Raw genomic sequence first — 27,835 nt, 5'->3', positions numbered from 1 at the left:
GTGATAGGACCACAGGGAATGGCCTCAAGTTGTGTCAGGGGAGGTTCAGGTTGGAAATGAGGAGACATTTCTGCTCAGAAAGAGCAGTCAGGCACTGGGACGGGTTGCCCAGGGAGGTGATGGAGTCACTGTCCCTGGGGGTGTTCAAGGAGAGGCTGAATGTGGTGCTTGGGGACGTGGTTCAGTGAGTGACATTGGTGGCAGGGGGATGGTTGAACCAGATGATCTTGGAGGGCTTTTCCTACCTTAATGATTCTACATTCCTATGACCTCATCTTGCACGAAGCATTCTCAGAAGACAGAGCCATGAACAACTAACTTTGCTTCCCCACATAAAGCAGCCCCAGGTTACCTAGGCAAGTTTTTATGAATTTCTTCGTAGAATTTAGCTCATATTAGCTCAGTGAGATTAACAACATTTGGCTTGAAAACAGACTTCACTAGCTCCGACCATCAGCTGCAGTAACCTGAACGAGACGACTCGAGGCAAGCCAAAATTACATCATCAGCCACTGCATGTACTTGAGGTATTTCCAGAGGTTTCACTGCACCTCTCATTTTTAATGTTTCTAGGTATTAACATGAAAATATTTCCAAGAATCGGCCCTGCCAGGCCAAAAAGCACGCCCTACACTTCCAGGTACTCCAAAATAGCTCAAGGAACTGTGACAAAAGCTTATTTTGATATCTTCTGCTTTTTCATCTTTGGTATAATGAAAGATGCTATCTAGAGTTAAACACCAAACGCAAATACGCTTGAACATGCTGAATTATTTTGATCAACAATTACTTGCTCAGTTTCTACATCTATAGCTGATTGAATCTGAAATCATGATTGACTGAAAGCCCCATGACTACTCTGGTGAAAGAATTCATCAACTGAGCTTGCTTACAACAAGCTCCTACAAAATACCATTTTTAACACTTTTTTTTTTTAATCATGTGGAGATAACTTGGGAAGCTACATCAGAACGAGTGATTTATGGAGCAATACTTCCAGTAACAGTTGTGATGAAGGACCTCATTATCCCAGTGTTAATGAGAGAAGTGAAAATATGGCAATACACGCTTTTTTTTTAAAAAAAAAAAAAAAGATTGGCTAAATTTGGCTTAAAACAGGATCATATTTTTTTTTCTGAATAAGAGTGCTTTGCTCTTCATTGATGTATATGTGTATATTGCAGTTTTATGAAGCTGACTGGGAAACAACCAGGAACTAGGTGCCTCAGCCCTGGAGAGCTGCTCACCCACAACAGTCAAACCAGCTGCTACTGGGAAAAAAAAAAGCAAGTTGCAAGCCCAGCTAGAAATTCAGGTAGTTTGCACTGAAAGAATTGGCCAACTTCTTTATTTTTTGAAAGCCTGTGAGAAAACAAAGCTCCAAAAGTGGGTTTCAGAAGATGAGCAGGTCAGTTGCCTGTTGCTCCTGTTTAAAGGATCCAAGTTTCCTCCTGAAGCCATCCGGTATGCGAGGGGCATCGCCTGGCTGGAGGATTTCCTCTTGCTCCCTAGGTGGTAGCACCGTGAAGTCTCCGTGTCCCCCTGCACAGCTTCTCACGGGAGTCAAGCTTGCGTTTGACGCTGCCCGCTGGCACAGAAATTGGTGTCACCAGCACAGCATCGCAGCTATGTACGAGATTTAGTACAGAAATGGCCGTCTGAACAATAAAAGGGGGGAAAAAAACATCCTGCTGCACATTTTAACATTGAAAACCATTTGATTAAACCATAAACTTTTTAAACCATTTGATTTCTGCCTATCCACCAGAAAAGCAGCACACAAAAAGCACCAGTGAGGACCAGTCAAGCACAGGGCCTGCTAACACCTGAGCTTACACATCCAGGATACACACACAGCTTTGGGTCCCATAGGAGGTTCCAATCTCCTCCCATTTGTTCTGTGATCTTCCACAAGCACACACTTAATACAGATGTGCCCAATAACAAGTGCTACAGATGATTAGTTTTCTGATTCTTAATTAAAAGTCCAATAATTTTAAGCAGTTTTGAAATTATTGAAGCACCACCCTGGTGATCAAATAGCTCACTTCTTGGTATCATTCTTCTGGGGCAGATGTACGTGTCATACCTGTACTCTACCACAAGTCATTGCCAAAGTTTAAAGGTCGTTTTGAAGAGATTGCACGCTTTCCAGATAGCACATGCTTCTTTCATTCAGGTAACTCAGTGACCAGACAAGGAAAGTACAGTGCCAGGAGGGATACACCTATCATCTCCCACGCATTCAAACTTTCACTAAGAATTCTGAATGCCCTGCTCTTCCAAAATAGTGAGAATCTCTTATTCTAAAGCACAAACCACCACAAAGTTGTAGCACCCTGGGGTAGAAAAAGTGAAATTATCCAACCAACTCCATCAAGTTGTCAGGAAGTTCTCTCCTTTGCCTTCGCACTTCATCTTTAAGGGCAGGAGAGCCAAAAGATACTATTTGGATCCATCACCATATAGGAAATTTAAGCACAAGCCAACTATGCATCAGATCAAGTTTATCTAACTCAAACTTACAGCTACAGCCAAAACACATAGTGAAGGCATATATTCATTTTTTAGATATAAAAGGAAATAAAAAACATTCCTTGAATGGATTTGGTGATTATTCCTTTGAAATTATGTCAACATTGAGGAACTGAACAGAACACGATCCATTTAGCATATGGATTAGACTTCAAACTGAAGAGATAACGCACGGGTGACTGACATTCCACTTGCATGAGGAAATGCTCGTGGCTAATCATTAAAGGCAGAGATTGGGACAATGTCTCTGCTTGAAATAATCCTACCCAAGAGCACTCGTTTGCTTAAGATCAATCTTCCTTTTCACCTCCAGCTGTACCAGTGGATTTTAGTTAAACTCTTGAACTAAAGGTTTGAACAGCTATTGATTAAAGATCACCACCATGGGAGCAGTTTCTCCCGAAACCAAACATCCAAAGCTAAACCATTCGCATTTTATTAGTTTTTAAAATCATATACAATGGGGAAAATTTTGGTGTCTGTACTTAGCCCAACAGTTGAAACAGCAGAGCACAAACTATAGTTTTATAGGACTTCAGTTCAATTCCCTTCTCTAGCTGTCTAGATTTCCATTTTTACAGCTCCCAGGTTATAACCCTTGCTGCTGTGCTGAGCTCTCATTTTCTTATGTTAATATTTTTCACTCTAGGCAAATATTTGATCACTGGAAAAGAGTAAGAAATGTGAAACGTTCCATCAGTTGGTCATCAATCTTAAATGTGATGCAAATGCTGAATATGAGCAGCTACGAAATGGTTTCACAGCTAGGGAATTAAGGAGGGCTGGACAAGAATCTCAGCAGAGATGTGAATCCCTCCCTTCTGACCGTGCACAGCATCACAGCAGCTAACGGTGTCAGCTTTCTAGGAATTTGGTGAAAGAAATCAGAAGTCAGCAAGCTTGCCTTAAAACGGTCTCTAATCGGGAATGATCAGATTTATGCTGTTACTAGGTTTGCCACTAGACAAAAAAAAATTATTTCCTTTGTGTTAAGAATACAGCTAAAGCATATTTTAAATATCCCCATCACAGGCTCTGGCAGGGCGCACAAGCCTGCCAGATCTTTCCTTTCCAGAAGGACATTATGCAGTAGAGAAAATTGAGGGGAAAAAAAAACAAATGGAGACTGCAGGTACATTAAGGTAGCATTTTGCAGCAAATTTCAAATGAAGTAGAAACCGAATTTAGCCACACAGCATCAATATTTTCCATAAGTCAGTTTTTATTTTGTCACTTCCTGATCTAAAACTTTCCTTTTAATCCAAGTTTTCACACTTTGTGGAACATTTAGCGTAAGACTTCAATTTCTTCACCTCCTATATTTTTTCTAGTTGCTTTGTTTTCTTCAAGTTTCCACAACAGATCATCATGCTACTTTGAACAGAAGGTGAGTCAAGATGGCCCCTCGATTTCAAACGTCCAGTCTGAAGTATCAACAAGAGTCACTGTCATCAGGGGCTGCTGCTGATAACAACTGCTTTGGATCATCGAGGTGTTTTTTAAGCTCATCTTGACAAGCTGATTATGAAGGTAAGCAAGCACTTCCATAGTTCTTAAAGTTCATTCCGATTTTATGCAGGTACAAAAAATTATTTCCCCAAAATTAAGATAAAATGAATAAACAAACTTGAAAAGGCTTCACAAATACATATCAGTTTGCCTGAACAGATCATGAATCCCAGCAGAACCCCGCAAAACCAGAGCATTTAGCACATACTATTCTTCAGTATTTAAACACTAGAGGATTTAACTGTGCCATAAAAGGATTCTGGACGCTTATAAGACACTGGAAACTAGAAATACTAAAGAAAGAACAAAATATGGAGGTCGGCTGATCATTAAGATCTCCTTTGACAGGCTAACAGTTGTGCTGACAGCAAACCCTGCACATTCCAATCTGTCTTAAACCCAGACAATTTAATGTATACATATGGTAAATTTCTAACTCATTTCCCAACTCTTCCATAGCTGATGCCCTTACTTAGTTACAGGAAACAGGGTTAGAAAGTTGCTGGATGTAAATAAATAATTCTCATCAGATAACCAATTTGTCTAAAAGCAATAATCAAAGTAGCTCTTCTGAATGAGAATTAATTCAAGCATGCCATTCTGACAATTCTTTGAAATTGATTTCTTCCTCAACGAGATACATTTGGTAAACGCAAATGAAGCCTGTGCCAAAACAAGGAAACCCCAAATGACACACTTAAGTGGTCAAGAGAGGAAGAATGAGCCAGTGAGAGAGACTGTTATCTGACAGAAGGATATTCTATAACCTGGTGTCTTTAGTAACTGAGTGAATTCCTCATTTTCGCAATTACCGGAAAATATCTGCATTTGCAGTTGAAAACAAAATATTCCATAAACTGCATTTTTTCCTCAACTTAGTTGTGGTTTTTCTTTTCCCGCTATTCTGAATTAATATACTTGTACCAAACTTCTTTACTAGATGGTGTTTTCTACAGCAGACCTCCCAGTGCCTTCATCCAAGTTCCCTCAAGAGCTGGTCAAGGAAATCTAGATGATACATTTCTCCTAACAAAAATTCCAGCTGATGACTCTTCTTTAGCACATCATGTGTTTCTAAGAGCTAGATATGCTGACTCAGGAAACAATCTGTGGAAAAGTTAAAGAAATCTGAGAAGAATGACTCTTCTGGGCTTTCCACACTTACAAGGAGCATGATTAATCTTATTCATATTAGATAAGCAGAATAAAAAAGGCAGAAGGCAAGTTTAATATAATGTAGAATAACTTGTTCTACAGCCAACAATTTCTATTTTCATTTCATCAAGTTTTATCTTGCCTTTTTTTTTTTTCCCTCTTTCCAGTTCAAATAGAACTAAACTATTCCCTCTCTAGCTAAAACTGTAATTTTCATCTGCAATTCTTGGAAACTGTGTTTCTATCAGGAAGCCTGCGAACTCAGCATTACTGCCTCAGTATCTTTAACAGTCTGGATTTACTCCTCTGGCAGCTTCTTGACTAACCTTTACTTCTTGTGTTTGAGCACTGTAAAAGCTGTCCAAGATACTTTGTGTGAAAGTGGAGTAGAGTAGGAGCAGGTTCAGCTGGGTAACTGCTTCCACCAGGACTTCTGAGCAAGATCAGGAGCTTCTACCAGCAAACAAGCATCAATAGATAAAATAAAGGAAACAGCTTTAAAAACAGTAGGTAAGTCACACTAAAAAAAACAGGGAAACTTTTCCCATTTAATTCCCATGTATAGGGAGGTTGCAAATTATCATTTTGATCTGATATTTATGTTTTTGCAAAGTTCCCCACAGTTACAAACACTGGAAATGGCAAGCCCAACTGAAGACCTACCAGAATATTGCTTCCTCTATCAATTCTTACCTTTAGACTTACTGAACATCCCGTCACGTTAAGGCTCACACCATAACACTGCTTCAGCCACACATGTAAATACAATTGTCTAGCTTCAGGTGTTTTTGTCTCATTAATTGAGAAGCAGTTACAGGCACAATTACACGTGATTAACTGTACCATGATGGCACATAAACAAGCTAGAGCAATTTAGAAACTGAATATACCAACACCATGATTCTTCCCTGCTCATCTAACCGGATACATTTCTCCTAGAAAAAACAACATCGATTTTAAGCTGTTCCATTTATCCCGCAAGCATAATCACATTACACTTTTGGACGAGAGATGCTGCTGGTATTCTTTCAAGTTCAACCAGGAGAACTACCTGAATCGCCAGAGCATTAGAGTACAATAAAGGAAACAAGTTACAAATCATTAGGCTCAGAGAGTTGAAAAGTAACCCAAGTTGGGCAGCACCTCCAGAGGTCATCCACACCAACCCCTCCCCCCCAAAAAAGCAGGTCCATTTTGACCAGTTTTATGACTCCACCCCTCTTTTTTTTTTTTTTTTTACACAAGGAAAAGGCAATCAAGCTCATCCTAAGCAGTCTTCAAATTAATAGATCCAGCTGAGGTGGCTGCTGCTGCAAGGCAACTCACTCCTCCGCTCCCCCTGCATCACTACCCTGCAAGTGAAGCACAAGCCACAGCTTGATTTACCTAGATCTTGATCGAAGATTAACACCTCATGTAAGTTAAAGGGTTTTTTGTGGGGGAACACAAGACAATTTCATAGCAACAGGTTAGGATAAGTTACACACAGTAGAAAAGCCAACAGGGAAGCAGGGGTGAGATTTAAAGTACATTTTGCTTCTGACTCCCTTACCTCACTACCCTTTACATCACTTCACACACTAGCTTCTTTATTTACAAAGCCCCTTGTAACCTAGCCTATGACACCAACAAGGGCTGGAAAGGACCTCAGTTATCACACGATTTCCCTTATTCACCCAAGGGACAGTTATCCACAGGATATTTCATGGGACAGCTCTCTGACCTGGAACAGTGGTCCCATTCCTGTCTGTACCTGCAAGCCAGGCAAAGCAATGTTAAGAAAATGGACGACAGAAAATAGCAAGTATTTTCCTTCCAGTGCTTCCTAACTTTCCAGTTATCTTCTTCCTAACTATCCAACCTAACCAGCTGAACTCTTAATCCTCTCCAATTTCACTTTTCCCCTCCAAAATATAGTGCCCCAAACAGTGTACAGCTCCCCAGCTGAAGCTTCACAACACCAAACAGAAAGGAAAGCTTCTTGCCCCATACTACACCCCTCTAGGGTCACTCGCTTTTACTGCAGCCTAACACTGGTGCTTTACAATGAAAGTGAAAAGAGCCAAAGCCTCTCTCCAGCACTGTCAGATAACCCTTATTTTATACTCAACCTTGACTTCTTCTTCACCCATTTGGGACTCTGTACTTGCAAGCATTTGTGGAGTACTGCTACGATTCCTCAGCATAACTTTGCCTTCTAATCTTGTCCTGAAGAGCAGCTGCAACAACGCCACCGCATACTGTATGCCAACATACCACTTAGAAGTATCATCTAGCACAAAAGAAACACGTAAGGACATATTCTCCTCTTTAAATGTCTTCCAACTTGATGGCAAACTACACTGTTGTTCCTCAGACACGCAAAAAAAACAACATCAAAAACCACTCTTGTTCTTATTACATGTACCCATAGAGAACAATTTTTCTAACAGGAAAGAACTAAGTCTATGGGAAAAATCACTAAATTATGTAAAAGGTAACGGTCACCTTCCTGTAATCAGTTTTCCAGGTCCTGTCCCTACAGTCCCTTTTTGTCTGCTGTTTGCAGGTACTCAAAGTTGCATAGAGAAAGCTGCCAAAGATTTCCGAGATTACTTGAGCTGGAATCAAGAAGTTTGTTTCAGGGGATGTTTACCAGGTCCTGCCAATTTGAATCCAACTAGCTTAAGTATTCCTTAACATGGCTGTGGGTAGGGATCTCTGGAGTGGATGTGCGTACTGACAAAACGTTACTTCAGATGAAGAACCATTAGTGATAAGACATTTTTCCACAAAAACTGTTCTGATGGCATAAACTACATCTCTGTGAGGGATTTTTGGTGGTGTCCAACCTGGTCTTGGGTACTTCCAGGGATGGGGCATCCGTAACTTCTCTGGGCAGCCTGTGCCAGGGCCTCACCACCCTCTGAGTGAAGGATTTCCTCCTAACATCTGATCTAAATCTCCCCTCTTTTAGTTTAAAACCATTCCTCCTTGTCCTGTCACTGTCTGCCCATGTACAAAGACACTCTCCATCCTTTCTATAAGCCCCCTTTAAGTACTGAAAAGCTGCAATGAGCTCACCCCAGAGCCTTCTCTTCTCCAGCCTGCACAGACCCAGCTCTCTCAGCCTTCCTTCAGAGGAGAGGTGCTCCAGCCCTCCAAATAAACATCCCAGATCTGCTAAAACAACTGAACACTTTTGTTCCACGTTCAATTACAACAGTACCTCTTAAAAGCATTTTATCACAAAATTAGTCCTAAATAGCTATTGGTTTCCCCTGCCAAACACCAACACATTATTCCCACTGAAAGCATCCCTAAACTTAGAGCCTTGATCCTATCTTTACAAAAATGTGTAATAATGAGCTTGCGGAACATATTTTAAAGGTGATTCTTGATTACAAGATGAAAACTGTCTGCATCTGCCAGCTCACATGACAACTGCCGCATAAGCAGAACGTTCAAACCCAGCATTTAACCCAAGGTCATCTTTAAACCAAGGAAGAAAAAAAAATATATTCTTGCGCAGTGATCACATGCCCAGTTTTAATGAAGAATAAAATTATGAAGTTATTTGTTCAATGCTGAGGTGGTATTTTCAGAGGGCTGAACTGCAGTTGAGGATGCGCCCACTTCTTTAGGCTCCCATAAGGTAGCCACCTGCTTTCTAGTGTCCTACTGTTTGAGGATACATTAGGTCTGCCATCAGAGGAGTTCTTTTGGATGGGCAGGCTTTGATTTTGAGTAACAGCCATCCACCTCAATATTGAAATATTAAGTGTACAGTACAAAATTTACAGTGTGGACAGTTATACGGTGGTTGGTGGGAAGTGGATTGGAGCTGGAACATTCCTATCTTCCTGATGACCAATTACTTTGAGCACTGTATAGCTTTAACTACTTCCATCTCCTATTGGTAACAGGGAGCTATTCCAAGCCGGCAGACTTTATACACCCAAGTTCATCCTGTAGTCTACCGTAAGGTGCTCAGAGAGGGCAGGACATTACATTAACAGCATGCCCTTACCTGGTAGCGTGCTATGAGCGCTACACCACTGGAGTCCAGCCTACTGGGCCAGAGAAACCATTTTGTACACAGAAGACACACAGCAGGGGAAAAAAATCCTCACCATGCAGTGCTTCTGCAGCAAGAAGGTAGGATTTAAATATACCTATTGTTTCCTCTGATATTTATGACTCCCGTAATCCTACATTAGAGGAAAGCATACAGAACTCACCTGACTTTGAGCCCAGATACATTTTGTCAGTAAACACCTCCTCCAGCAGTGTTTCTAAGCTTTAAGGGTTTTTTTTATATATACAAAGTATTCACACAATTGCAGTTTTGGTGGGTTTTGCTGCAATTTAGGTGTCTGGCTACCTTCTGCATCGTTTTGTTCTAAAGGATGCACCAGGAAACAGTTCTGTAGTGACGATACACCATCATTTTCTAGCAAAGTGTAACTTAAACCACCACCGAATGCCAGCCTGATTTCCTACCACATCTCATTGAACAGATTTTCAAGCCACAAAATTCTCCCTTTATTTCAGAACCAATCATTCACATGCAATTAACTTGTTTTTCTTCGTTTTGAACAGTGTTGCATCTTTTAATTAATTTAATAGACAAAACCAAAGATGAGAAATAATCAAAGCCATCTGATCTGAGGTTTTCCTCCTTCAATACTTGTCTCATTTCACGGCCTCGAAAGCCTGATTCGCTCCAGCAGAGTCGTTTGGGATCTCTCTCATTCTCCTCTCATTCTTAAAACAGACTTTGGAAATTGGATTTCCTTCTAAACGGAGTCTAATTCAGAATATCCCATTTCACCTACATGCCTTTGAGACAAAAAGAAACACACATCTGAGTGAAAGGAGCCATGCCCTGCGTTGGCCTGCCTCCATCAGTGCTGAAGCTGCAGATTGAGATGCACAGATCCACCTCCCGACAGCAGAAAGGTTCAGCCTCACCGTGACCTTTCTCTACATCAAAATTTCCCTGTTTCTGGGAAGCACTCATCCACAGCACATCCTCCCAGACCGGGTGATGCCTGCAGAACACCAAGTAGTAGCATACTGATGTCCTCAGCAAAGCAGTAATTACACAGCCAAGTAAATTCAGTGTAATTAAAGCTGTGCATTGTAATTGTACAAATATTTCAGTGCACGATAGGATGTCTTTCTTGGCAGCTGTCATCCTCTACAGAGTCCCCAACAGTAAAGAAAGGGTTGTCCAGTTAATTACTAGGGGGAAAAAGCAACAAAGCAAACCTCAGACACGATTTTGTGCAAACACGTCTGCTGCTGTCAAGAGTTCATACTAGTTTGTTGCACTAAATAAGCTGGACTGCCAGGAGACTCCGATGGTGCAGCACCATCTACATGTATTTAGGGCCTTTTTTCCCTGCAGAATATCAGTTAAATGATGCTCTTAACCGCTATTACTGAAACAACAAGAGAGAAATGAACATAATCCATACCAGTGGTCTGTATGCGCTACCAAATCAAGCTCCAGAGCTCAGGAGCAATTTTTCCATGTCTTTAAGGAACTTTATCAAGGATTGCATCAATGAAGACCACACACTTCTGAAAACCTACCGAGGAAAGACACTGCAGCAGTGCTGTTCAACGTGACAAGCGTTATGAAGAACACACAGAAGCGTTCTATACACGAAGAGCAATACGCTTTATGTACCAACCTCACAGTTGAACACGCTCTCTGCTGTAGAAATGCCAAAATGGTTTTTGGTAATTTGGGTTCATTTGAACATTGGAAGCACCAGCAGCTGAAAACTTACTGAGCCACCACAAACTTACCGAAGTGGGTGCATTTTCTGTAAGAAACAAAAACAAGTCAAAGCTATTTAGAAATACTCTTATTAGTCCTGCTTATTACAAGACCGTGCTACACGTTTTTCCTTATAAATAGCACGACTCTTGGAGCAGAACTGCTGAGATGTTCGGCTTCAGCCCAGACTCTCGCTATGAATAAACTTCACACACGTCGTGCCACCCTCCAGATATGCTCCTTTTCCTATTTTAGGTGCAAAGTCTGTATATCCTACTTTTCTGTCGCTCTCACAAAGTACTTACGGCATGCCTCCATGGTGCCCAGCTCACTGGCTTAGCTGTTGAAACAGACCTTAAGGGGTCTCGATGAAATACACAGCTCCAAGTTAAGCACCCCGCAGTGGCTCCTCATTAATAGTTTGTAAAAAAAAAAAAAAAAAAAAAAAAAAAAGGACAGAAGCATCTCCTCAAATGCACTCTATTTTTCTAATGGATATTTGATTAACAGAACTCAGTTGATGACTGAGGAGGAAAGCAATTTAAATTATTTGCCAATCACATAATCCTTTTTCCTAAAGGAAAAGTTCTGACAGCTGATTTCATGTGAACATGCAAAGCTGCTAATAATCAAACTTCAAATATTTGTCCTTCAATGAAAACCAAACACCGAGCTTCAATTTGCTGATGACAAAGCTGGGGGGAGTGGCTGACCTACCAGAGGGACACGCTGATCCAGAGGAACCTCATCGGGTTGGCAGGAACCTTGTGAGGTTCATCAAGAAGTGCAGGGTCTTGCCCCTGGGGAGGAACAGCCCCAGGCCCTCAGAACATGCTGGGGGCCACCCAGCTGGGCAGCAGCTCTCAGAAAAGGGCCCTGGTGGGCACTGGGCTGAACGTGAGCCAGCAATGGGCCCTTGCTGCCAAAAAGGCCACGGGAGGTTCTGTCTGGACCTCAGGAAGCACTTCTGTGCTAGGTGGGTGATGGAGCGTGACTGTGAGGTGGCACAGAGAGGCTGTGGGGTCTCCTCCTTGAAGAGAGGATCCTCAGGACCTCCAAAACCCATCTGGATGCAGTGCTGGGCAGCCTGCTCTGGGTGTCCCTACTCGAGCAGGAGCTGGACCAGGTGGACAGAGAAGAAAAATAGTGAAGAAAACTAGTTGGCTTTGTAACAAAGCATGGGGACCAAGAGGATAGCATGAAGCCTGAAATGACTTCTAGACATGACATTAAGGAATAGTTTACCTTCCTTCTATTCCTTGTTCTTTCCCCTCAGCCTCACAAGTGATTTCTTCGTGTGAAAGGCCATCTACATACCAGCCCTGTATGTATGCCTTCTGTCTACACTCCTAAGAGGGACTAATCTTCAGTATTGCCATCAGGAATAGGATAAAAATACTTAAAACATGAAGCTGCTCCTTGCATGTCAAGGTATTTGGTGACTTGTGCTACATTCTAGCAATATTAGTTAAAAGAAGTCTCTACTATCCAAATTACCCATTTCTTTTTTAAGCAGCTAATATTCAAGACATTCAGATCCAGAGGAGTTCTTGCAGCCATTTTAACACAAGCTCCAGCAATTCTACAGCATGTTTCACACTTTGCACATAAAGGAGGTGAACTCATTAAATGAGATTTACCATTGACAGCCACTTTTATACCTTTATTCTTGGGCAGTGCATGATCAGTTTTTGACATGAATTGTTAAACTGAATGGAGTACGGCAGTTTAAAAGAAAAAAGTCACCTCTCTCCCCATCAACGCACATGTATCTTCATAAAACTGTTTCAAATGAAACTCATGTACTCTAAGTGCCCATCTCTCCTCTGAAGAGAGGCAGTCAAGCAAAGGAGCAGATAAAATCCTTCAGTCTTTTAATAGAAATGTTGGAAATGCCTGCCTAATTTAGCTTTTACTTCCTTCAATTTAGACTAACATCTCCCACGAGGTATGTGGAGCTCCCTGAGCAAACAAAACTCATTTTGGCTCATCCCAGCACAGCTTCAATGCACATTTAAATAGCACCATTCTACAAGGATGCAACAGCTAAAAGATCAAAACCATCCTTTAAAGCCCATGCCGAAGCTCTTCAGAGTAAAATCACAATATATTTTGTGATATAGGTCAGGGTGGAGCAAAAATAGTTTCAATTGAGACCACAGAATAAAAGTGAAATTGTGTTTTTCTAGCAGTGTACACTAAGCTGTACCGATTTCAACAGATAAAGCAAGGGTCCATACAAAGGGGAGCCCTGTTACAATAGCAGTGTTATATTTGGGCTCCATAAAACCAGACCAGTTCTGCCTTTATCCCCGAATTTCAGAGATCTTTCATGAGCACTTTATTAATGATCGTGTGGTTATCGAGTTTCACAGAGTTTCAGAGCAAACCTGGAGCTCCAAACCCTCTAAGCTTGAAACCAGAGCAGTAACGGAAGTTGTAAAGTGAAAGAATTCCTCTGGATCCCACAGCTTCCAGACGGGAATTTCTGTATTTACCATGCACAGAGACGAGTCTGGGTCACAAACAGCCTCTAAGATAAACTAAAGCCAAGAGCAGAAGTAAATACCATCTGCCTTTTGGTCCTCAGTAAAGGAAAGATGACTTCAGACGTCCTATCTTTAAAACAGAGCTGTTTTCTGAAGAAAAGCTCTAATAACGAAATAGCTGGTTAGTTATTTCATCTGCTTCAAAGTAAGAGTCACACTTTGGTTAGAACCTCAGAGGACTAAAAGGACATGGGGCCATAGTGAAACTAGGTGTTATAGTGCCTTGTGTGTGCCCTGCTACATACCAAGAGGCTGAACACATTCCTATCTACAAAGGCTCCTCATTAACAGTTGTTTTTTTTATAAAAAGGACAAAAGCACCTCCTCAAACGCATTCCTTTTTACTTACAGATAATGACATCTGAAGAAAGTCTCCTTGTAAAATAGCAGAGTGTAAACAAAAAGTAAAAAAAGCAACAAAACAGAAGAATCAACCCCTAAGAAATGTAAGCTTCAAGTTCATAACAATGCCATTCCCAGCATCCCAAGTTCAATTAACCACGCTGTTCCCTGGCATCTGAGCACAAACACAAAGGCTTCTCTGGATTTCCATCTGCTTACATGCCAAATTAAGCACTGAAACAAACTGCACATATTCCATATTTTTAATGCAAAGTAATCTGCTAGGAAACTGCGTTAGCTTTAATTACGTTTGATAGGCTTAATGACGGTGCTGTTTGTGGCAAAGCATTTTGACAGATCGGATCTGGAAGGAAGTTTCAGCTAGTTCCCTATTAACCATCCAGAACTTGAAAAAAAAGCCTGTGTTCAGCCATCATTTTTCCACAAAGCCCAACACAGTGTGCTAGTCCTGTGCTTCCAACAGCTTACAGCTGGCAGTTGTGCATCTTGAGCTTTTCCATCAGACAGCTAATCAAAAGCAGCAGCTTACGACGAGTTTCATAGCCTCGTTAGAAACAACTACAGCCCAGTCATGCAAAAGTGCTCATATTTGGTTTCCATCGACTTTTCTTTCATTCCTATGATTAAAATCCTCCTCACATACTTTTGATGCTCTAGATTTCATTCTGCAATGTTGTACAGTGACGCTCCTGGCTGAAATGCAAGCACTCTGGGGAGAAATAGCTCCTAGTGAGTTTAACAGAGACTAGTGATATAGTAGACACAATTTTATTGAAGGTTAATAAATTCAGATACAGTAATTTGAATAAAAACAGCTAAGTAGAACATATCTGTGTCAATGAAAGCAAGGCAACACGGAGTGTTACCCTAAGGAGTAATTCAAAATTAAAAACATACCTATGGATTCCAGAACATGTCTAAACAGTAAACAAACTTTCCTTGTCAAGAGAAAAAGAGAACACAAAGATATTGTTCAGAAAGGCATTTTTTCCTGACTGCAACTATTATGATTTGAGCAGTGCTACTTCTAGTTCATGAGTAAACATTAACTGCAGGTAAAATAGCCCAAAGCATGCAAACTGACATCATCACTATTATGTGAATATTAAATGTAAATATTCCTTGTAAGACAGAAGAAAAGGGCAAGGCATTTCATGAGGAAGCTAGACTGAATTAGGTTGAATTTCTCTATGTAAAGAAAAGAATTGCTTAGAGATCTACAGATCTATTCTCAGTATGGTGGCTTACCCACCACAATAGTTTAAACAACTTTTAACATTTTACATCAAAAATGAGGTCAGGTCAGGAATACAGAGAGTTGTGGATCAGAGAAATTCATAAAGTTTGAAATAGGTTGCAGGGATGGCTGCAATTATTACAGCAGTACAGTAGGGGGAGGAGGGGATAGGGATTTAAAAAAAAAAAAAAATCGAATTCAACTCAAGTGTGACCCAATTTCCAATGAAACATCAACCCATTTGTCATCAGGAGAGGAGATACCAGCCAAATAAGCCACGTCCAACTGCAGGCAAATTTAGGTGAAATGCTGAGGAGATTTCTGAACATAAGCATTTTGGGAAGGGAAGCACTCTATAAAATAAAACTAAACCCAAAATATGCAACTGCAAAGCAAGAGATGGGTACAGAAACTCTCATATCCCCTTCCAGCTGTTCGTTATCCGTACCAGAAGAACCCAAATACAGCCAAAAGCAAAGCAAGTCACAAGCAGCCCTTAAGAAAGCCAAATAGCATGAAAGCACCTTTTCCTCCTGTATGGCTACAATGCTACTCCACCTCCTGATACAGCAGCTGCTACCAAAACCATTAAATTATGGATATCTATGAGAGGATTTGCTGCCAGATTAAAGGTACAGACAATCTATAGCACTTTGCATTTGTATGGCCTCACCCCAGTGGCCTGCATGAGGGGAGCGGAGGGACAGGCACTGAGCTCTGCTCTCTGGGGACAGCAACAGGACCCAAGGGAACGGCATGGAGCTGGGATGGGGAGGGTCAGGCTGGGTGTTAGGGAAAGGGTCTGCACCCAGAGGTGGTCGGGCACTGGGACAGGCTGCCCAGGGCAGTGGTCACAGCACTGAGCTGCTGGAGTTCAAGGAGCCTATGGACAATGCTCTCAAACACAGGGTCTGATTTTTGGGTGGTCCTGTGCAGAGCCAGGAGTTGGACTCAGTGATCTCTGTAGGTCCCTTACAGCTTGGGACAGTCTATGATTCTAACAAATCTTTAAAAACATGTTTGCTTCCACTGGTAACCCAAGTTTAGCTTAAAACTTGGTATTTTGTCCATATGGGGTCCTGAAAACCAGTTAACTACTGTAACTGTGGGAAGTTACACATCTAACTTGCTGGTATTCTGGTGCACGGCATTCTTTTGGTTTGGGTTTTTGATTGAAACTAATTGAGGAATGATATGAATGTCATTACCACCCATTTCAAATGGGTAAAATACAGTTTTGGAAGATATTAACATGGAAAAAAAATATGTTACATGTTTACTAGGAAACCGTTAACGGAATTCACAGTTCATGGTTTAAATGTATTAGCTATTATACTCAAAGGTTGCAAACAATAGGAATGGGTTTTGATGTAATAGTACCAAGTTGGCAACTAAAACAGCTGAGCTACGTGCCACTGCAAGTACCATATTTAGAGTAAATATGCGCAATAGCAGAGCACAGTTTCAACCAGTACAAACTTATCACTTCCTACATAAGCAAAGGAATTGCTGCTTCTAGAATGACACCGCTGCTACAGCATGCAGCCTTGGGACCTGAAGGACTGCTTGCTTGGGGGAAGTAATAAAGAATATTAACTGAGGATTTCAAAAGTGTGTTTTCAGGAACATGAGTGGAAATTAAAAAATAAGAGCTTGATGTGGAGAGCTCTTCCTCAGGAAACTGATACAGATGTCAAAGAAATCGCAGAGAAGGGCTCAGAATTAGAATAAAACTCACCTTTGTCTATTTATACACAGCATATACAAACATATTGCATGACACGAATTAAAATAAAACCAGAGGATCCCTCCTGGTGCCACTACTATTCCCTCCAGTATGTTTACTTGTGCCTCATGCTAAGAGCTGAGGCTCCACGTTCATTTTTTGGTGTAGATCTCATTGTTTTACACCTTCTGTTTTGGGGTAGAACTAAAAACAAACAAAAAACCACCACTAATTTACTCATGTATAACATTGCAAATGATCCAGATAAGCATTACTTTAATAAAGCTCCTTTAGAAAAATAGCATAGGGATGTTTAGTCAACCTGAAAATCCAGCACATTTGTAAAGTCCTTATGAAACGCTTAACTTAATGAAGTTCTTTTCAGACACTTAAATACAGCTTAGTTCCCCGATTTCTCAAATCTCAATACCCGATTTGTGACATATTACTCATAACTTGGATTTGCCACTCATAGCTGTGAGAGTAGCTCAAGTTAACACTGAATTTACTAGCATTATTTTGAGGTTTACAAACTGCCAGCCAATTATTAAAGCTCTATGTGAAGCTAAATTTACTGAGTTTAAGACTACATCAGTTATTAAAATTCTATGTTGTTGTGCCTGATCAGAAGCATATTTCATAATGGACATAACTTCTGGAAGGGCAAAAAAAATATTAAAGCAACATTTTTTAAATCAACATCAATTTCTTCCCTTTCTGCTTGGTTGTTTCTTGTTCATTTCTACTCCAGCACAGACCTAATCAGCAACACGATCTCTCTCTTACCTAAACCTTTACAGGATAACATTCAGCTCCAAATTACACTTACTTTTAAGGTTAAGACTTCACCCAGCAGGAAACCTGAAAGGTTAAGCTCACATACTGATGGATGTAAGAGCAGGGTTTTGACAAAACGAGGTTTTATCAAAGAACTTCTGTAAAGTTGCCACTGCTGCAGCATAAGAGTTTGCTAAGATACTCAGAAGCAAAATCACTTACTTCAGATTATTGCTTTAAACTTGTATTATGAACTACTTGAAAATCTTTAATCACATCCCACTACAGGGCTTCAAGCCTGTATGAAGGAGTCATTTACAATACTCACTTGATTTCTTCTAAAATGCTTTAGGAACTGCAAGGTTTACCGAGGTTTAAGGGCGCGCATATCTGATCAGCAGTAACTGGGCTATGTTTGAAAAAGTAATTGATGTTTGAGTATTAAAGAGTGAAAAGACTTTAAAGATACCGAGAAGCTTAAACGTAAGAGGGCCGTTAAAAAATACTGAGCATTCAAATACAAACCATCTCTCTACTTCAGAAAATAGGTGTGTTTGTCAGGGAGGGCAAGATGTCAGGAACATTTTAAAAGTGAATTTTCCCAGCATTCTACCAGCATCATCTGCTACTGTAGTTTAGTATTCCTATATTTCACATAAAACAGTGTACACAAAGATTTAAATAAAGAAAGCTTTAAGTCCTGGGTTGGATAAGTCATCTCTTTTGTATTATCATGCAAAAAGAGTGTTACTTTGTCAACTTTTTGTCACCAAGAACAGCTTCAGACTTCCACATCCAGAGACTGAAAGCTGATCTTCAAATTACAAACGAAAGACTGAAATAGATCATTAGATCACAGTCTGAACGGCAGAAGAATGTCTTTCTTGAGCACATCGCTTTTAGAAGATGCAAGAGACAACCGCACCATCAAAAATCGTAGCAAGAGCTATAGCCAGAGTTAGGTGACACCTGAATAACCACTGCCAACGCAGAGCAGAGGCAGCATGAAGATTCCCTGTAAGCTGATTGCAGGTGTCCTACAGCTTCTCCTTCTTAGTCCCTGCCTCTTACTTCATCTGAAGTAGAATACCGCTTCGGGCTAAGTAAAATAAAACAACAGCTGCAGAACTAAATGGCTATTCTTTCTGCAAATGAGCAGCTGTGGTAGAAAATCGGCCCTCTGGCAGTCTAGAGGAGTATGATAGCTCTCATACGCTACTAAAAGGCATAAATATTGCAAAGGAATTCTAGTAAAAAGTTCAGAAAAGTTGGCCAGGGAAGTAATGCTAAAGGGATCATAGAGGAACTTAGAGAAAAACAAATACTTCAAAAGAAAGTTGTAATAATGTAATTATCTGCATTTGACATAATTACGGTTACACAGAGCAGTTCTAAGCAAAAATAACCATGGACTGCCTCCAGAAATTTAAGTCAGAAAATGGGAGGCAAAGCCATGAGAAACTTCAGGTAATCCTGGCAAAAATAAATAAAATGGATTTGGTAAACTTATACAATGCCATAAAGGGAACATGGATACCTATCTCCACTAGAAAATGCAGCAGTATTTGGAGACCCCCAGGAGTTAAGTCAGGGCACCACTGAAATAGCCCAGTTAAGTTTCACTATTCAAAGGCAGATGAGCACTTAAAACAGTGATTTTCCCAGCTTTACCACAAATCTGTGGAGATAGAGGAAAAAGCAGTGATTTCACTCTACAAGATCCCCTCTGCTTACCCTCATTCAAGAGCAGAAGCTGTCCCCAACACAGGTATAATGCAAAACTTTAGATGGACTTGTTTTTTTTTGTTCTTGTAGCAACCTCTAAGCAAAATCCAACCAGCTGACATGAGGGCCTTGGGAAATAAGTTCCAAACAAGCTCAATTAAGTTACTTTCACTCACAAAGCTTCTCACAAACACCTGCACAACACAGAGCAGGGCACTCCTTTACTGCCTTCCTTAAAAATACTGATTTGCTTCCCACTAAGAAGTCAAGGAAGCAGCACTCTGGCATGACTATAGAGAGATTTCCTGTTAAGAATGGATAATTACAGCACTGCAACTTCCTTCCAAGCCATCCAGCCACATTCTCCTTTAAGGAGCGCTACTCCAGTAGCCACAAGCAGACAGGGCTACAACACCGGGCTCGCTCAAAAACCCAGCCCTAACCAGGTTTCACATCAAAGCTGCGGCAACTACACAAACACCTCTGTGCTACCGCGGTATCACAGCCCTACAGGTTTTTACTAAATTGACCCAGTGAAACCTCCTAGTTTGTACCAAATGTGTTATCCTGTGGCTTTCCTAATAATTACACACTGCATGTATGGGCACAACTGCCCCACCAACCTGACAGTAGGATCATAAGAAATCTGGGAACAATTTTTCCAGCACCATTTACATACAGAAAATTTACAGCACTTGTTCTTGGCATCACTGTTCAGCACTGAAGACAACAGACAGCTAGGTATGAAAGAAGTGGCTGTGTAGATCTCCACGTTAAACTCACAAACTAGTTTTGAGCTATCATTGCTCAGAGAGGTGCAAAAACTGGGACAAAGCGCTAGTGAAACTAGGTTTGCTGTTAAACTAATTTCAGGGACTAAGCTTTGAGAGGTTTCAAGACTATGAAACCTGATTGCTATAAAACAAGTAGTCCATGGTTACCAAAGCAGCACCTAGATTACAAAACGGAGAATCCTTACCCCAGTTAGAAGACTGGACCAAACCAGGAGGATATCCACAGCATATATGGCCATAAGATGATCAGTGGTACCATACCACAGCCTAAATCCACTTGTAAATTCAGATTTGATTCTTCCTCCCTCAAATCAAACAAGCAACTAAATCTGTAATTGGACAGGAGGAATGTTCTTTGGAATAGCTTGTCTTTTTTTATCATTATGGGCCAAGATTTTTATTTTTATTTTTTTTTAAACTGTTCAATTATTGTGGCAGTGATCACTGAGGGAAACACAGAGGCAATAAACAAATACAGAATGGGAGCCATTTAGTTTTGGAACTCCACAGGAGTCGATATAAATAAAAATAGGAATGGTCCTGAGTACAGGTACTTATTTAGTATTTCCCCCAATCACATGAGTTAGTAGTGCAAGGCTGAGCTTCTTAAACGTGCTCACGATGGCTCAAAGCCTAATAAATGAAGTTTCAGAAACAGACCAGTCAGAGACATTATAATCTGTTTAAGCAATGCATTACACCACATGAAGAAAAACATGCCGTGACCTCAGAAAATGCTAAGACATAAACTAAGACATAATTCCAGGAGTCTTCAAAAACTCAGCTCATCAACTTGTTTAGGAGACAGCCTTTAACAAAGTTAAGCTTTAACTGCCATTACTGCAATAAGCATTAATTAGAAAAAAGACTTAAGCAGCATGCTGCCTATGGAAAGCTAGTATATTAATTGTTACTCACAATGAGAGGTCAGTATTTTGGGTTTATTTAGTGGTAAGGAATTAAACTGTTTATAAAAGGAAAATATGTGCAAATAACAGAGAGGTGGGGCTTGAGTCACAGCTTCTGAAAAAAGCATTCCTTTTTAAGCATATAACCATAAACAGTATGAACAAAGAAAATTTTCAAAATATGGAATTGTGTCATTTCCTGAAGCCAGGACCAGAGACTCCTGACGAACTTATTAAGGGCTGCATGCAAAACCTGACCTATCCAGGAGCTATTTTTATTGTTTGGAAAAAAAGCGACAGCAGCAAAACTAATGAAAAACAAGTTCACATTATTCTGATAAAAGAGTTATCTGAGAAAGAGGCTGAACAGGGACTTTTCCCAGTCAAGAGCAGACAGGGGAAATACAGAAATGGGCATCTCACCCAGCAGCTACCAGATGGCTTTCCAAGGAAGCTCAAAGCATGTCAAGCACCCTTCCACGACAGCATCCTAAATGTCTTGATTAGGATGTCCCCCAGCAACCATGTTCTGAACACCATGGAGTCAACTGGTCAGGCTGATGCTCCTTTTTAAAAGGTTTACATGGTGTAGTTGTTCAGCTGCTCAGTGCCCTGTCATGAATATGTGCTTTTTGTACTATTCCAAGCTAAAGCTGACAAAGGTTTCTCCAGAAAGCCTCGCTTCTGCTGTGCAGAATCTAGCAACACTGTGACTTCATACATCAGCCATATGACAAGGTGCTTCCTCTATCTCAGACTGTTACACAGAGGCCAAGGATCTCCTCAGCCTTCTGCTCCCCTGAACTGGCAAGAAAAAAAAAAAGCCACTCAGTTAACAATCAGTCTCAAGGCAAGAGATGAAATAGAAGAGGGAATCCCAGCAATAAAGTGCTGTAGCTGTTCCACTGATATCCTACAAAATGGATCACGTTCCTCTCAGGTACTCACATCAAGAGTTCCTTTACCCTTCAAGTCAGTCATGTTCCGGTGGAAAAAAAAGAATTAACTACAGTGTCCCAGTGTCCCATCTGGTCTTGTCATTTGGACAGAACAGGGACTCAGAAGGCACAAATTCAAGACACACGGAACCTCAGCCTTTTCCTTATACACATGGGTGGTAAGGAAGGGCAGAGCATTCATACAAAGAACGTGTATATCCACAGGACCCTCTCCAGTATCCTCCTTTATAGGTGGGGGGTGAGGGAGAGTCCTTAAAGGGCCTAGAATAAATAGATGCGATGCAGTCAAGTATATTCAAACCATAGTCCTATGACTACAGATGACTTCCACCTCAGTGGAAGACTGACTAATATGAACTTCAGTTCTCATCATTCTCTTCCCAATCACCTGAATGGCACAGAATTGAGAGGATACCTTTTAAGCCTTCCCACTCTGGAAGCATTTTACTAGAAGCTGTAAAACAGCCTATCCCTGTATGGGATGTTCAGCTCAGGTACTGAAGGTCTGAAGTCCTCTTAGGCCCATCTTCCCCTGAGAAGGAGATGGGCTAGAAAGGATAAGACTAAGAAGAACTGCCTTACAGAGACAGATTAGTCCCTCAAGCACTCATTTCACGTCAAAGAATACAGGGAATGGTTGTAAGAACAGCAGAAAAGCAGGTTTTTTTTTTTTCCACTAGCAGACTATTTTGGAAAGAATTAAGATCAGCTATTCCTTCTTGAAACTCCCGCATCTCCTCCACAGAACAGGGGAAGCAGAAGACGAATGAGACCAATTAGCAGGGAAACCACAGCCCATTCCCCGGTCGGTTCTCCAAGGGGTACGGGGCAAAGCTCGCACTGCCCGGGGTCCTGTGCACGAAAAAAAGCCAACAGGGCCCCTCGATCAGAGTACACACACCCTGAGCAGCCTCTCTCCGGCACTCCATCGCCACGTCCTCGCTCCTAACCCCCCCGGGGCACGTCCTATAGCGAAATACACCGGGCTCCTCCACCCAGCGAGGCTGCCCGTCCCCGTGAGGCCGGGGGAAGGAGGGAGGCAGCCCCACAGCGGTCTCCCCGTGCCCGAGGAGGCCGGGCAGCCCCTCAGCCCCCCCCCCCCAACGGATACTCACAGTCCAGGTGCTTCTTCTTGGGCCCCATCACCTCGTGGGTCGTGGCCTTGCAGACGGTTTTCGAGACGGCCGAGCCGGTCACGCTGTGCTGAGCCGCCGTGATGCGGTCGGTGAGGCTTTGGCCGGACATGGTGGAGGGAACGGGGTGGGGGGGGGGAGCTGGCGGCGCTGGGACCGAGCGGCGGCTCCGCTGCCTCCCCTCACAGGGGCCGGGCCGGGGGGGAGGGGGGGGGAGAACGGAGCTGCGCCGGGGAGCCCTCACCCCGCCGCTCCGCCCTCAGGGACGGGCCTGTCACCCGAGCACGGAGCCCTCCTCCTCCCTCCTCTTCCTCCTCCTCCTCCCGCCCCCCTCCCCCTGCCGCCTTCCGCCGTGCCCGGGGCCAGGACAAGGGGGGGACGCGGGCCGGGCGCCGCAGCAAAATGGCGGCGGCTCCTCCTCAGGGCCTCAAGGCGGGAGCCGCCCCCGGCACGTGACGCGGCGCCCCGCCCACGTGACACGCCCCCCCCTCCCCTCAGCCCCCCCCTTCTCTCCCCTCACCTCCCGCCCGCCCGCTTCCAAGCGCGGTAACGGGGAGGGGGCGGGGTCACGTGGTACAACCCCCCCCCCCTCCTCTGAGGGGACCCCCTTAGCCCCCCCCTCCCCAATTCCCCCCCTCAGCCCATAGGGACGGCCAAAGACCCCCCATTTCTGGGGCACAATCCCCCCCCCCAAAACTCTATAGGGACGTCTGTGCCCCCCTTCCCATTCCCATCAGACGGGTGGGCTCGCTTTTGGGCTCCCTTTCCCCATTAGACCTCCCCCACCCCACCTCTTTTAGGGGAGTTTAAAATGTGAGGCGAGTTGCCCAAAATAAAGTTTTCGCCTCCCTCAGCTCGGTAGAAAGTCCTTCGGTGTCACCTTGGGCAATGAAAAATTCAAGAAAAAAAAAAAAAAACCTTTCAGCAGCTGTGAGGAGTTGGGAGCTGCCTTCACCTCTCTCCTCGGAGCTACCTGAAAGCCTGCCAAAAAGTTCTCAGATGTACACCATAGCAAATGTTAATAAATAAATAAATAAATAAATAGAATTCTCAAACGCACACCATTTTAATAATTAAATAATGTGGTTTTCAGATCTTTCGTGAGCAACCTCCCCCTGGTTTACTACTCAGCTCATGTTTCTCGGGGCTCTTGGATTTACTCGGTGGCTTGTTGGGGTTTTGTGCAAAGCTGTGTGGTGATTTCCTTCATAAAGTTTGCTACCTGTCCCTTAAGGTGCCTCCTGTAGGCCTGGAACCTATGTGACCCTTATAGACGGGTGGACGATCACAGAATCATTAGGGTTGGAAAAGACCTCCAAGGTCATCTGGTCCAAGCATGCCCCTACTACCAACGCCACCCACTAAGCCATGTCCCTAAGCACCACGTCCAGCAGCTACTCCAGTCATTACCCCGTGCGTTGCCAAATTGCCATCACAGCCACCCAAGTGTCTGCAGCATTCATTACGTGTCCCGACAGGGTGCTCCTCTCCTTCCCAAGCATCCTGCAGCGAATAACACAGCAAAACTACAGGATTCCGGCAGGCAAATGTTCTTCCTCTCCTACAAGTGCCTCCCGATGAGCCTTCTTGGAACTGTCACTGCTCCGTGAAGCCACTGAAGTATTTATGAGGCAACTTAAACAGAAGCAGTATACAAACGATGCTCAGCTCCGTCTGCCTGACAGGGCATATAAGTAGGATTATCTCTTTATAATGCGTAATGAAAATCAGTGTCAGATGAAGGACATCTGGTGAAAGCTGGACCCAAATAATGCCATTGCTGTCTATGTGGAAAGCGTGCTTGCATGCATAGGACTTTCTTCCTTGGTAGTGCCAGGCTCTTTGAAGATACTGTCATGTTTGCATTTGAAGATATTGTCATGTCTGCACTTTTTGGCTCCTTCTGAACTGTTTCTGGAGTCCCAAATACCAATGCTGGGGAAAAAATATCACTGATGTGTATATGACAGCAGACTCTGAGATAAGACTGCTGTAACAAAGCTTCACACAATGAAAATACTAAGAGTGCTATGGGCTATTGATACAGCAGCACATATCGCTGTGAACACATCATCTTTTTGTATTGTTTTCAAATTATATCGTAAATCAGAGATTACAATAATGTTGACACTGTTTATATTTTTCATGCTAACTTCAGCTAGGACCAGGATTTCAACACCCCCCCTTCAAGAGCTCTGCTTGCTACTTGGGAGAGTTCCATGGAATTGGCCTAAGAAATTTGGGCTCCATCAATTCTTGTCTGATTATGCCCGTTGCTTTCTCCAGGAACAGTGAAACTATCCAAACAGAGGATGCTTGTGACTGTGGGAGTTACTGAGACCAGATTTGGACAAAATATCTCATTCCTAAGGGGACAAAAAGTGACCTCTGTCTTAAAGGTCCAAAACCAAAAATAAATTTAGCCTGACTTACAGCAGCTCTTCGTTTGCACTGAAATCTCACAGTTTAACCCCACTCAGTTAAAAATTCTACTCTTTGTTGTTGTTGTTGTTGTTGTTCTTAAGAAGAAACAAGACACAGAAGTGTTGGGAGGACTTTTTTTTTAATTTGTTTGTTGCTTTTTATTTGCTTGGGAGGCACTTGATACCATTATAGCGAGGAGCTTGAAGCACTGTGTTAGATAATATCTGAGCACCTCCCAAAGATTTGGAAATTGAAATCAAAATACTAATCTCTTTTCCTTTCCAACCTGAAGAAAACAAGTTTGATTAGTTTATAACTCATTTGTTTTTGTTTGTGTGTCTGGGTGTGCTTGAGAATTAAAGAAGAAAGGAGTACACATTTGAAGAGAAACTAATCCAAAGATATGAGTCCTATATTTAGTGAAGTGGCAAACCTAAACAACATTCTTTTCTCTTGTGAAGAGGTCTTCCAGCGTCTGCATCCAGCTCCTGCGAAAATGCTGCATCTTGCATTCACAAGCTCCCCAAAGTGTCAGTAATTCACTGGCATCCAGCTACCCTGAAAGGACGGGCAAGCTGACAGGGCTGTTTCTCCCAGTGTGTACTGTGCAGTGCTGAAACTCTTGCCTCAGTGTGACCTCTGTAATTTATTATGTATATCACTTTCTTGCAACAGTGTCGTTTCTGCTCTGTGTGGTGCCTGCCACGCTGTAATGTCTGCAGTCCAACTGCGTGCTTTAATGCTCACAGAGCTGCTGGCATCCACGCTTTCCTCCACACTTCATACTCTTGCAAATGCTCGGCAAGCTATTAGGAAAGCTGTGGTTTGAGGGGCATTATTAATTGGGTGTAGCTTCAGATTTAAAAGAGGTGTTTTGGCTGAATTTCAGATCTTTTAGAAATCAGCCCTTCATGGGCACAAACCTTGTAAGGCACAGAGCTGTGCATGTACTTATAAACTGTAGCAGGTTCATGCTAAGACTTTGAGGGCATATCATCAGCAGCAACAACAAAAATCAACAACCATAATCTGGGAAGTGAAAGGGGCTGATGAATAAAACTTGCAGAGGCAAAAAAAAAACTGAAATGGGGCTGGTTCAATGGAGCCAGGTTGGAACGGCTGAGGGGGAAGGTTAAGAGTGACAGTGAAGAGTTGAGGAAGCAATGGGGAGGAAAAACAGAGGCAGTGAAGCCACCTAAATATGATCAGGAAATGCTGTTTCAGTGTTTTATAAATTATTTGGAAACATGCTACAATCTAAACATTTCCTATGACCCATTTCAAGGGTCACAATAGATTCATCTGCTGTTAAACATTGCAGTATTTTCCCCAACTTTTAAGGAAAGGGAGATGCCAGCCCAGTAATTTAGCATGTTTGAGTTAGAGGTAGAAGATAGTAGGAAAGAACAGACTGTAGAAAATGGAAAATACCAGCTCTTTGGCTTGTCAAATGTAGCTGGGTGTGACATATGCCTATCATGGTTCATTTCTAGTGCACCTCTGGGAAACTCCAGAGCAGCTGATCATCTAGAACCAGACAACTCACTGACTTTATACGGCCTTCCCTAATGAAGGTGGTTTATTAATACAGCCTAAGGTTATTGATGCACTTTCAAACAGCCTGATTTTGCCTGACCTAGCAGAGTGCTGCTCATTTAACTACAGCATAATAATCTCGAAACCATTTTCAAAGAGTTTGGCAAAGATTTCCCAATGTTGCTTTTCTGTGAAAGACATCTAGAGTAACACTCCGTCTTGACTATAATAAAAATTCAATATAATTTGTGTCACCATAGCAACTTCATCGAAGAGTTTTATGGACAATAATTAACTCACATTTGTAACACCTCTCAGAGGAAGATAAACATATTTCTGAGAAACTGTGATGTAGAAAGGTTATGGTCAAAGTGACACTTCTTAATGGCAAAATGAAATGGAGTAGCCCAGGCATGTGGTTCTCGTTACTCGTTCGTGCTGCCAACATGATCAGGCAGCCAGCAGAGGTATGCAAAGTGGCCAGATCACATTCAGGGGGAGGAGGAGGCATGGCCATTGAGGACTGCTCGAATAGTGTGAAATTTATACTCTTTCCACTGCTCCAAATGTGACGGTTTACACCCACAACATTTCTGTTGTCCACACATAACGTGACGGCCCACCAGCTTTTATTTTTGTTTCTCTTATATCCAGTTCATATGAAATTGTGTTTCTGATCCCTCAGATTTTAAGTACTCAGCTCCTTCCTCTCAGTCCTAGTGATTGTTATTCCAT

At 42.3% G+C, this 27,835-nt stretch overlaps 1 protein-coding gene across 3 annotated transcripts in view; it reads right to left on the bottom strand.

The window, feature by feature from the left end:
- Positions 1–23,529, bottom strand: part of PICALM (phosphatidylinositol binding clathrin assembly protein) — a 65,450-nt gene extending 41,921 nt beyond the window's left edge. For 2 of the 3 annotated variants that reach the window (XM_082769243.1, XM_082769244.1), the window contains exon 1: positions 23,123–23,529. In XM_082769243.1, coding sequence (XP_082625369.1) covers positions 23,123–23,252 — 130 coding nt within the window. In that variant the 5' untranslated portion in view covers positions 23,253–23,529. The remainder of the gene's footprint in view (positions 1–23,122) is intronic. The other variant, XM_082769245.1, reaches the window with a different exon arrangement.
- Positions 23,530–27,835: the final 4,306 nt, after the last annotated feature.

Source organism: Aythya marila (assembly GCF_965140915.1).
Source record: "Aythya marila genome assembly, chromosome: 1".
Classification (NCBI taxonomy): Eukaryota; Metazoa; Chordata; class Aves; order Anseriformes; family Anatidae; genus Aythya; species Aythya marila.
This window is presented reverse-complemented; position numbering and strand designations above follow the sequence as displayed.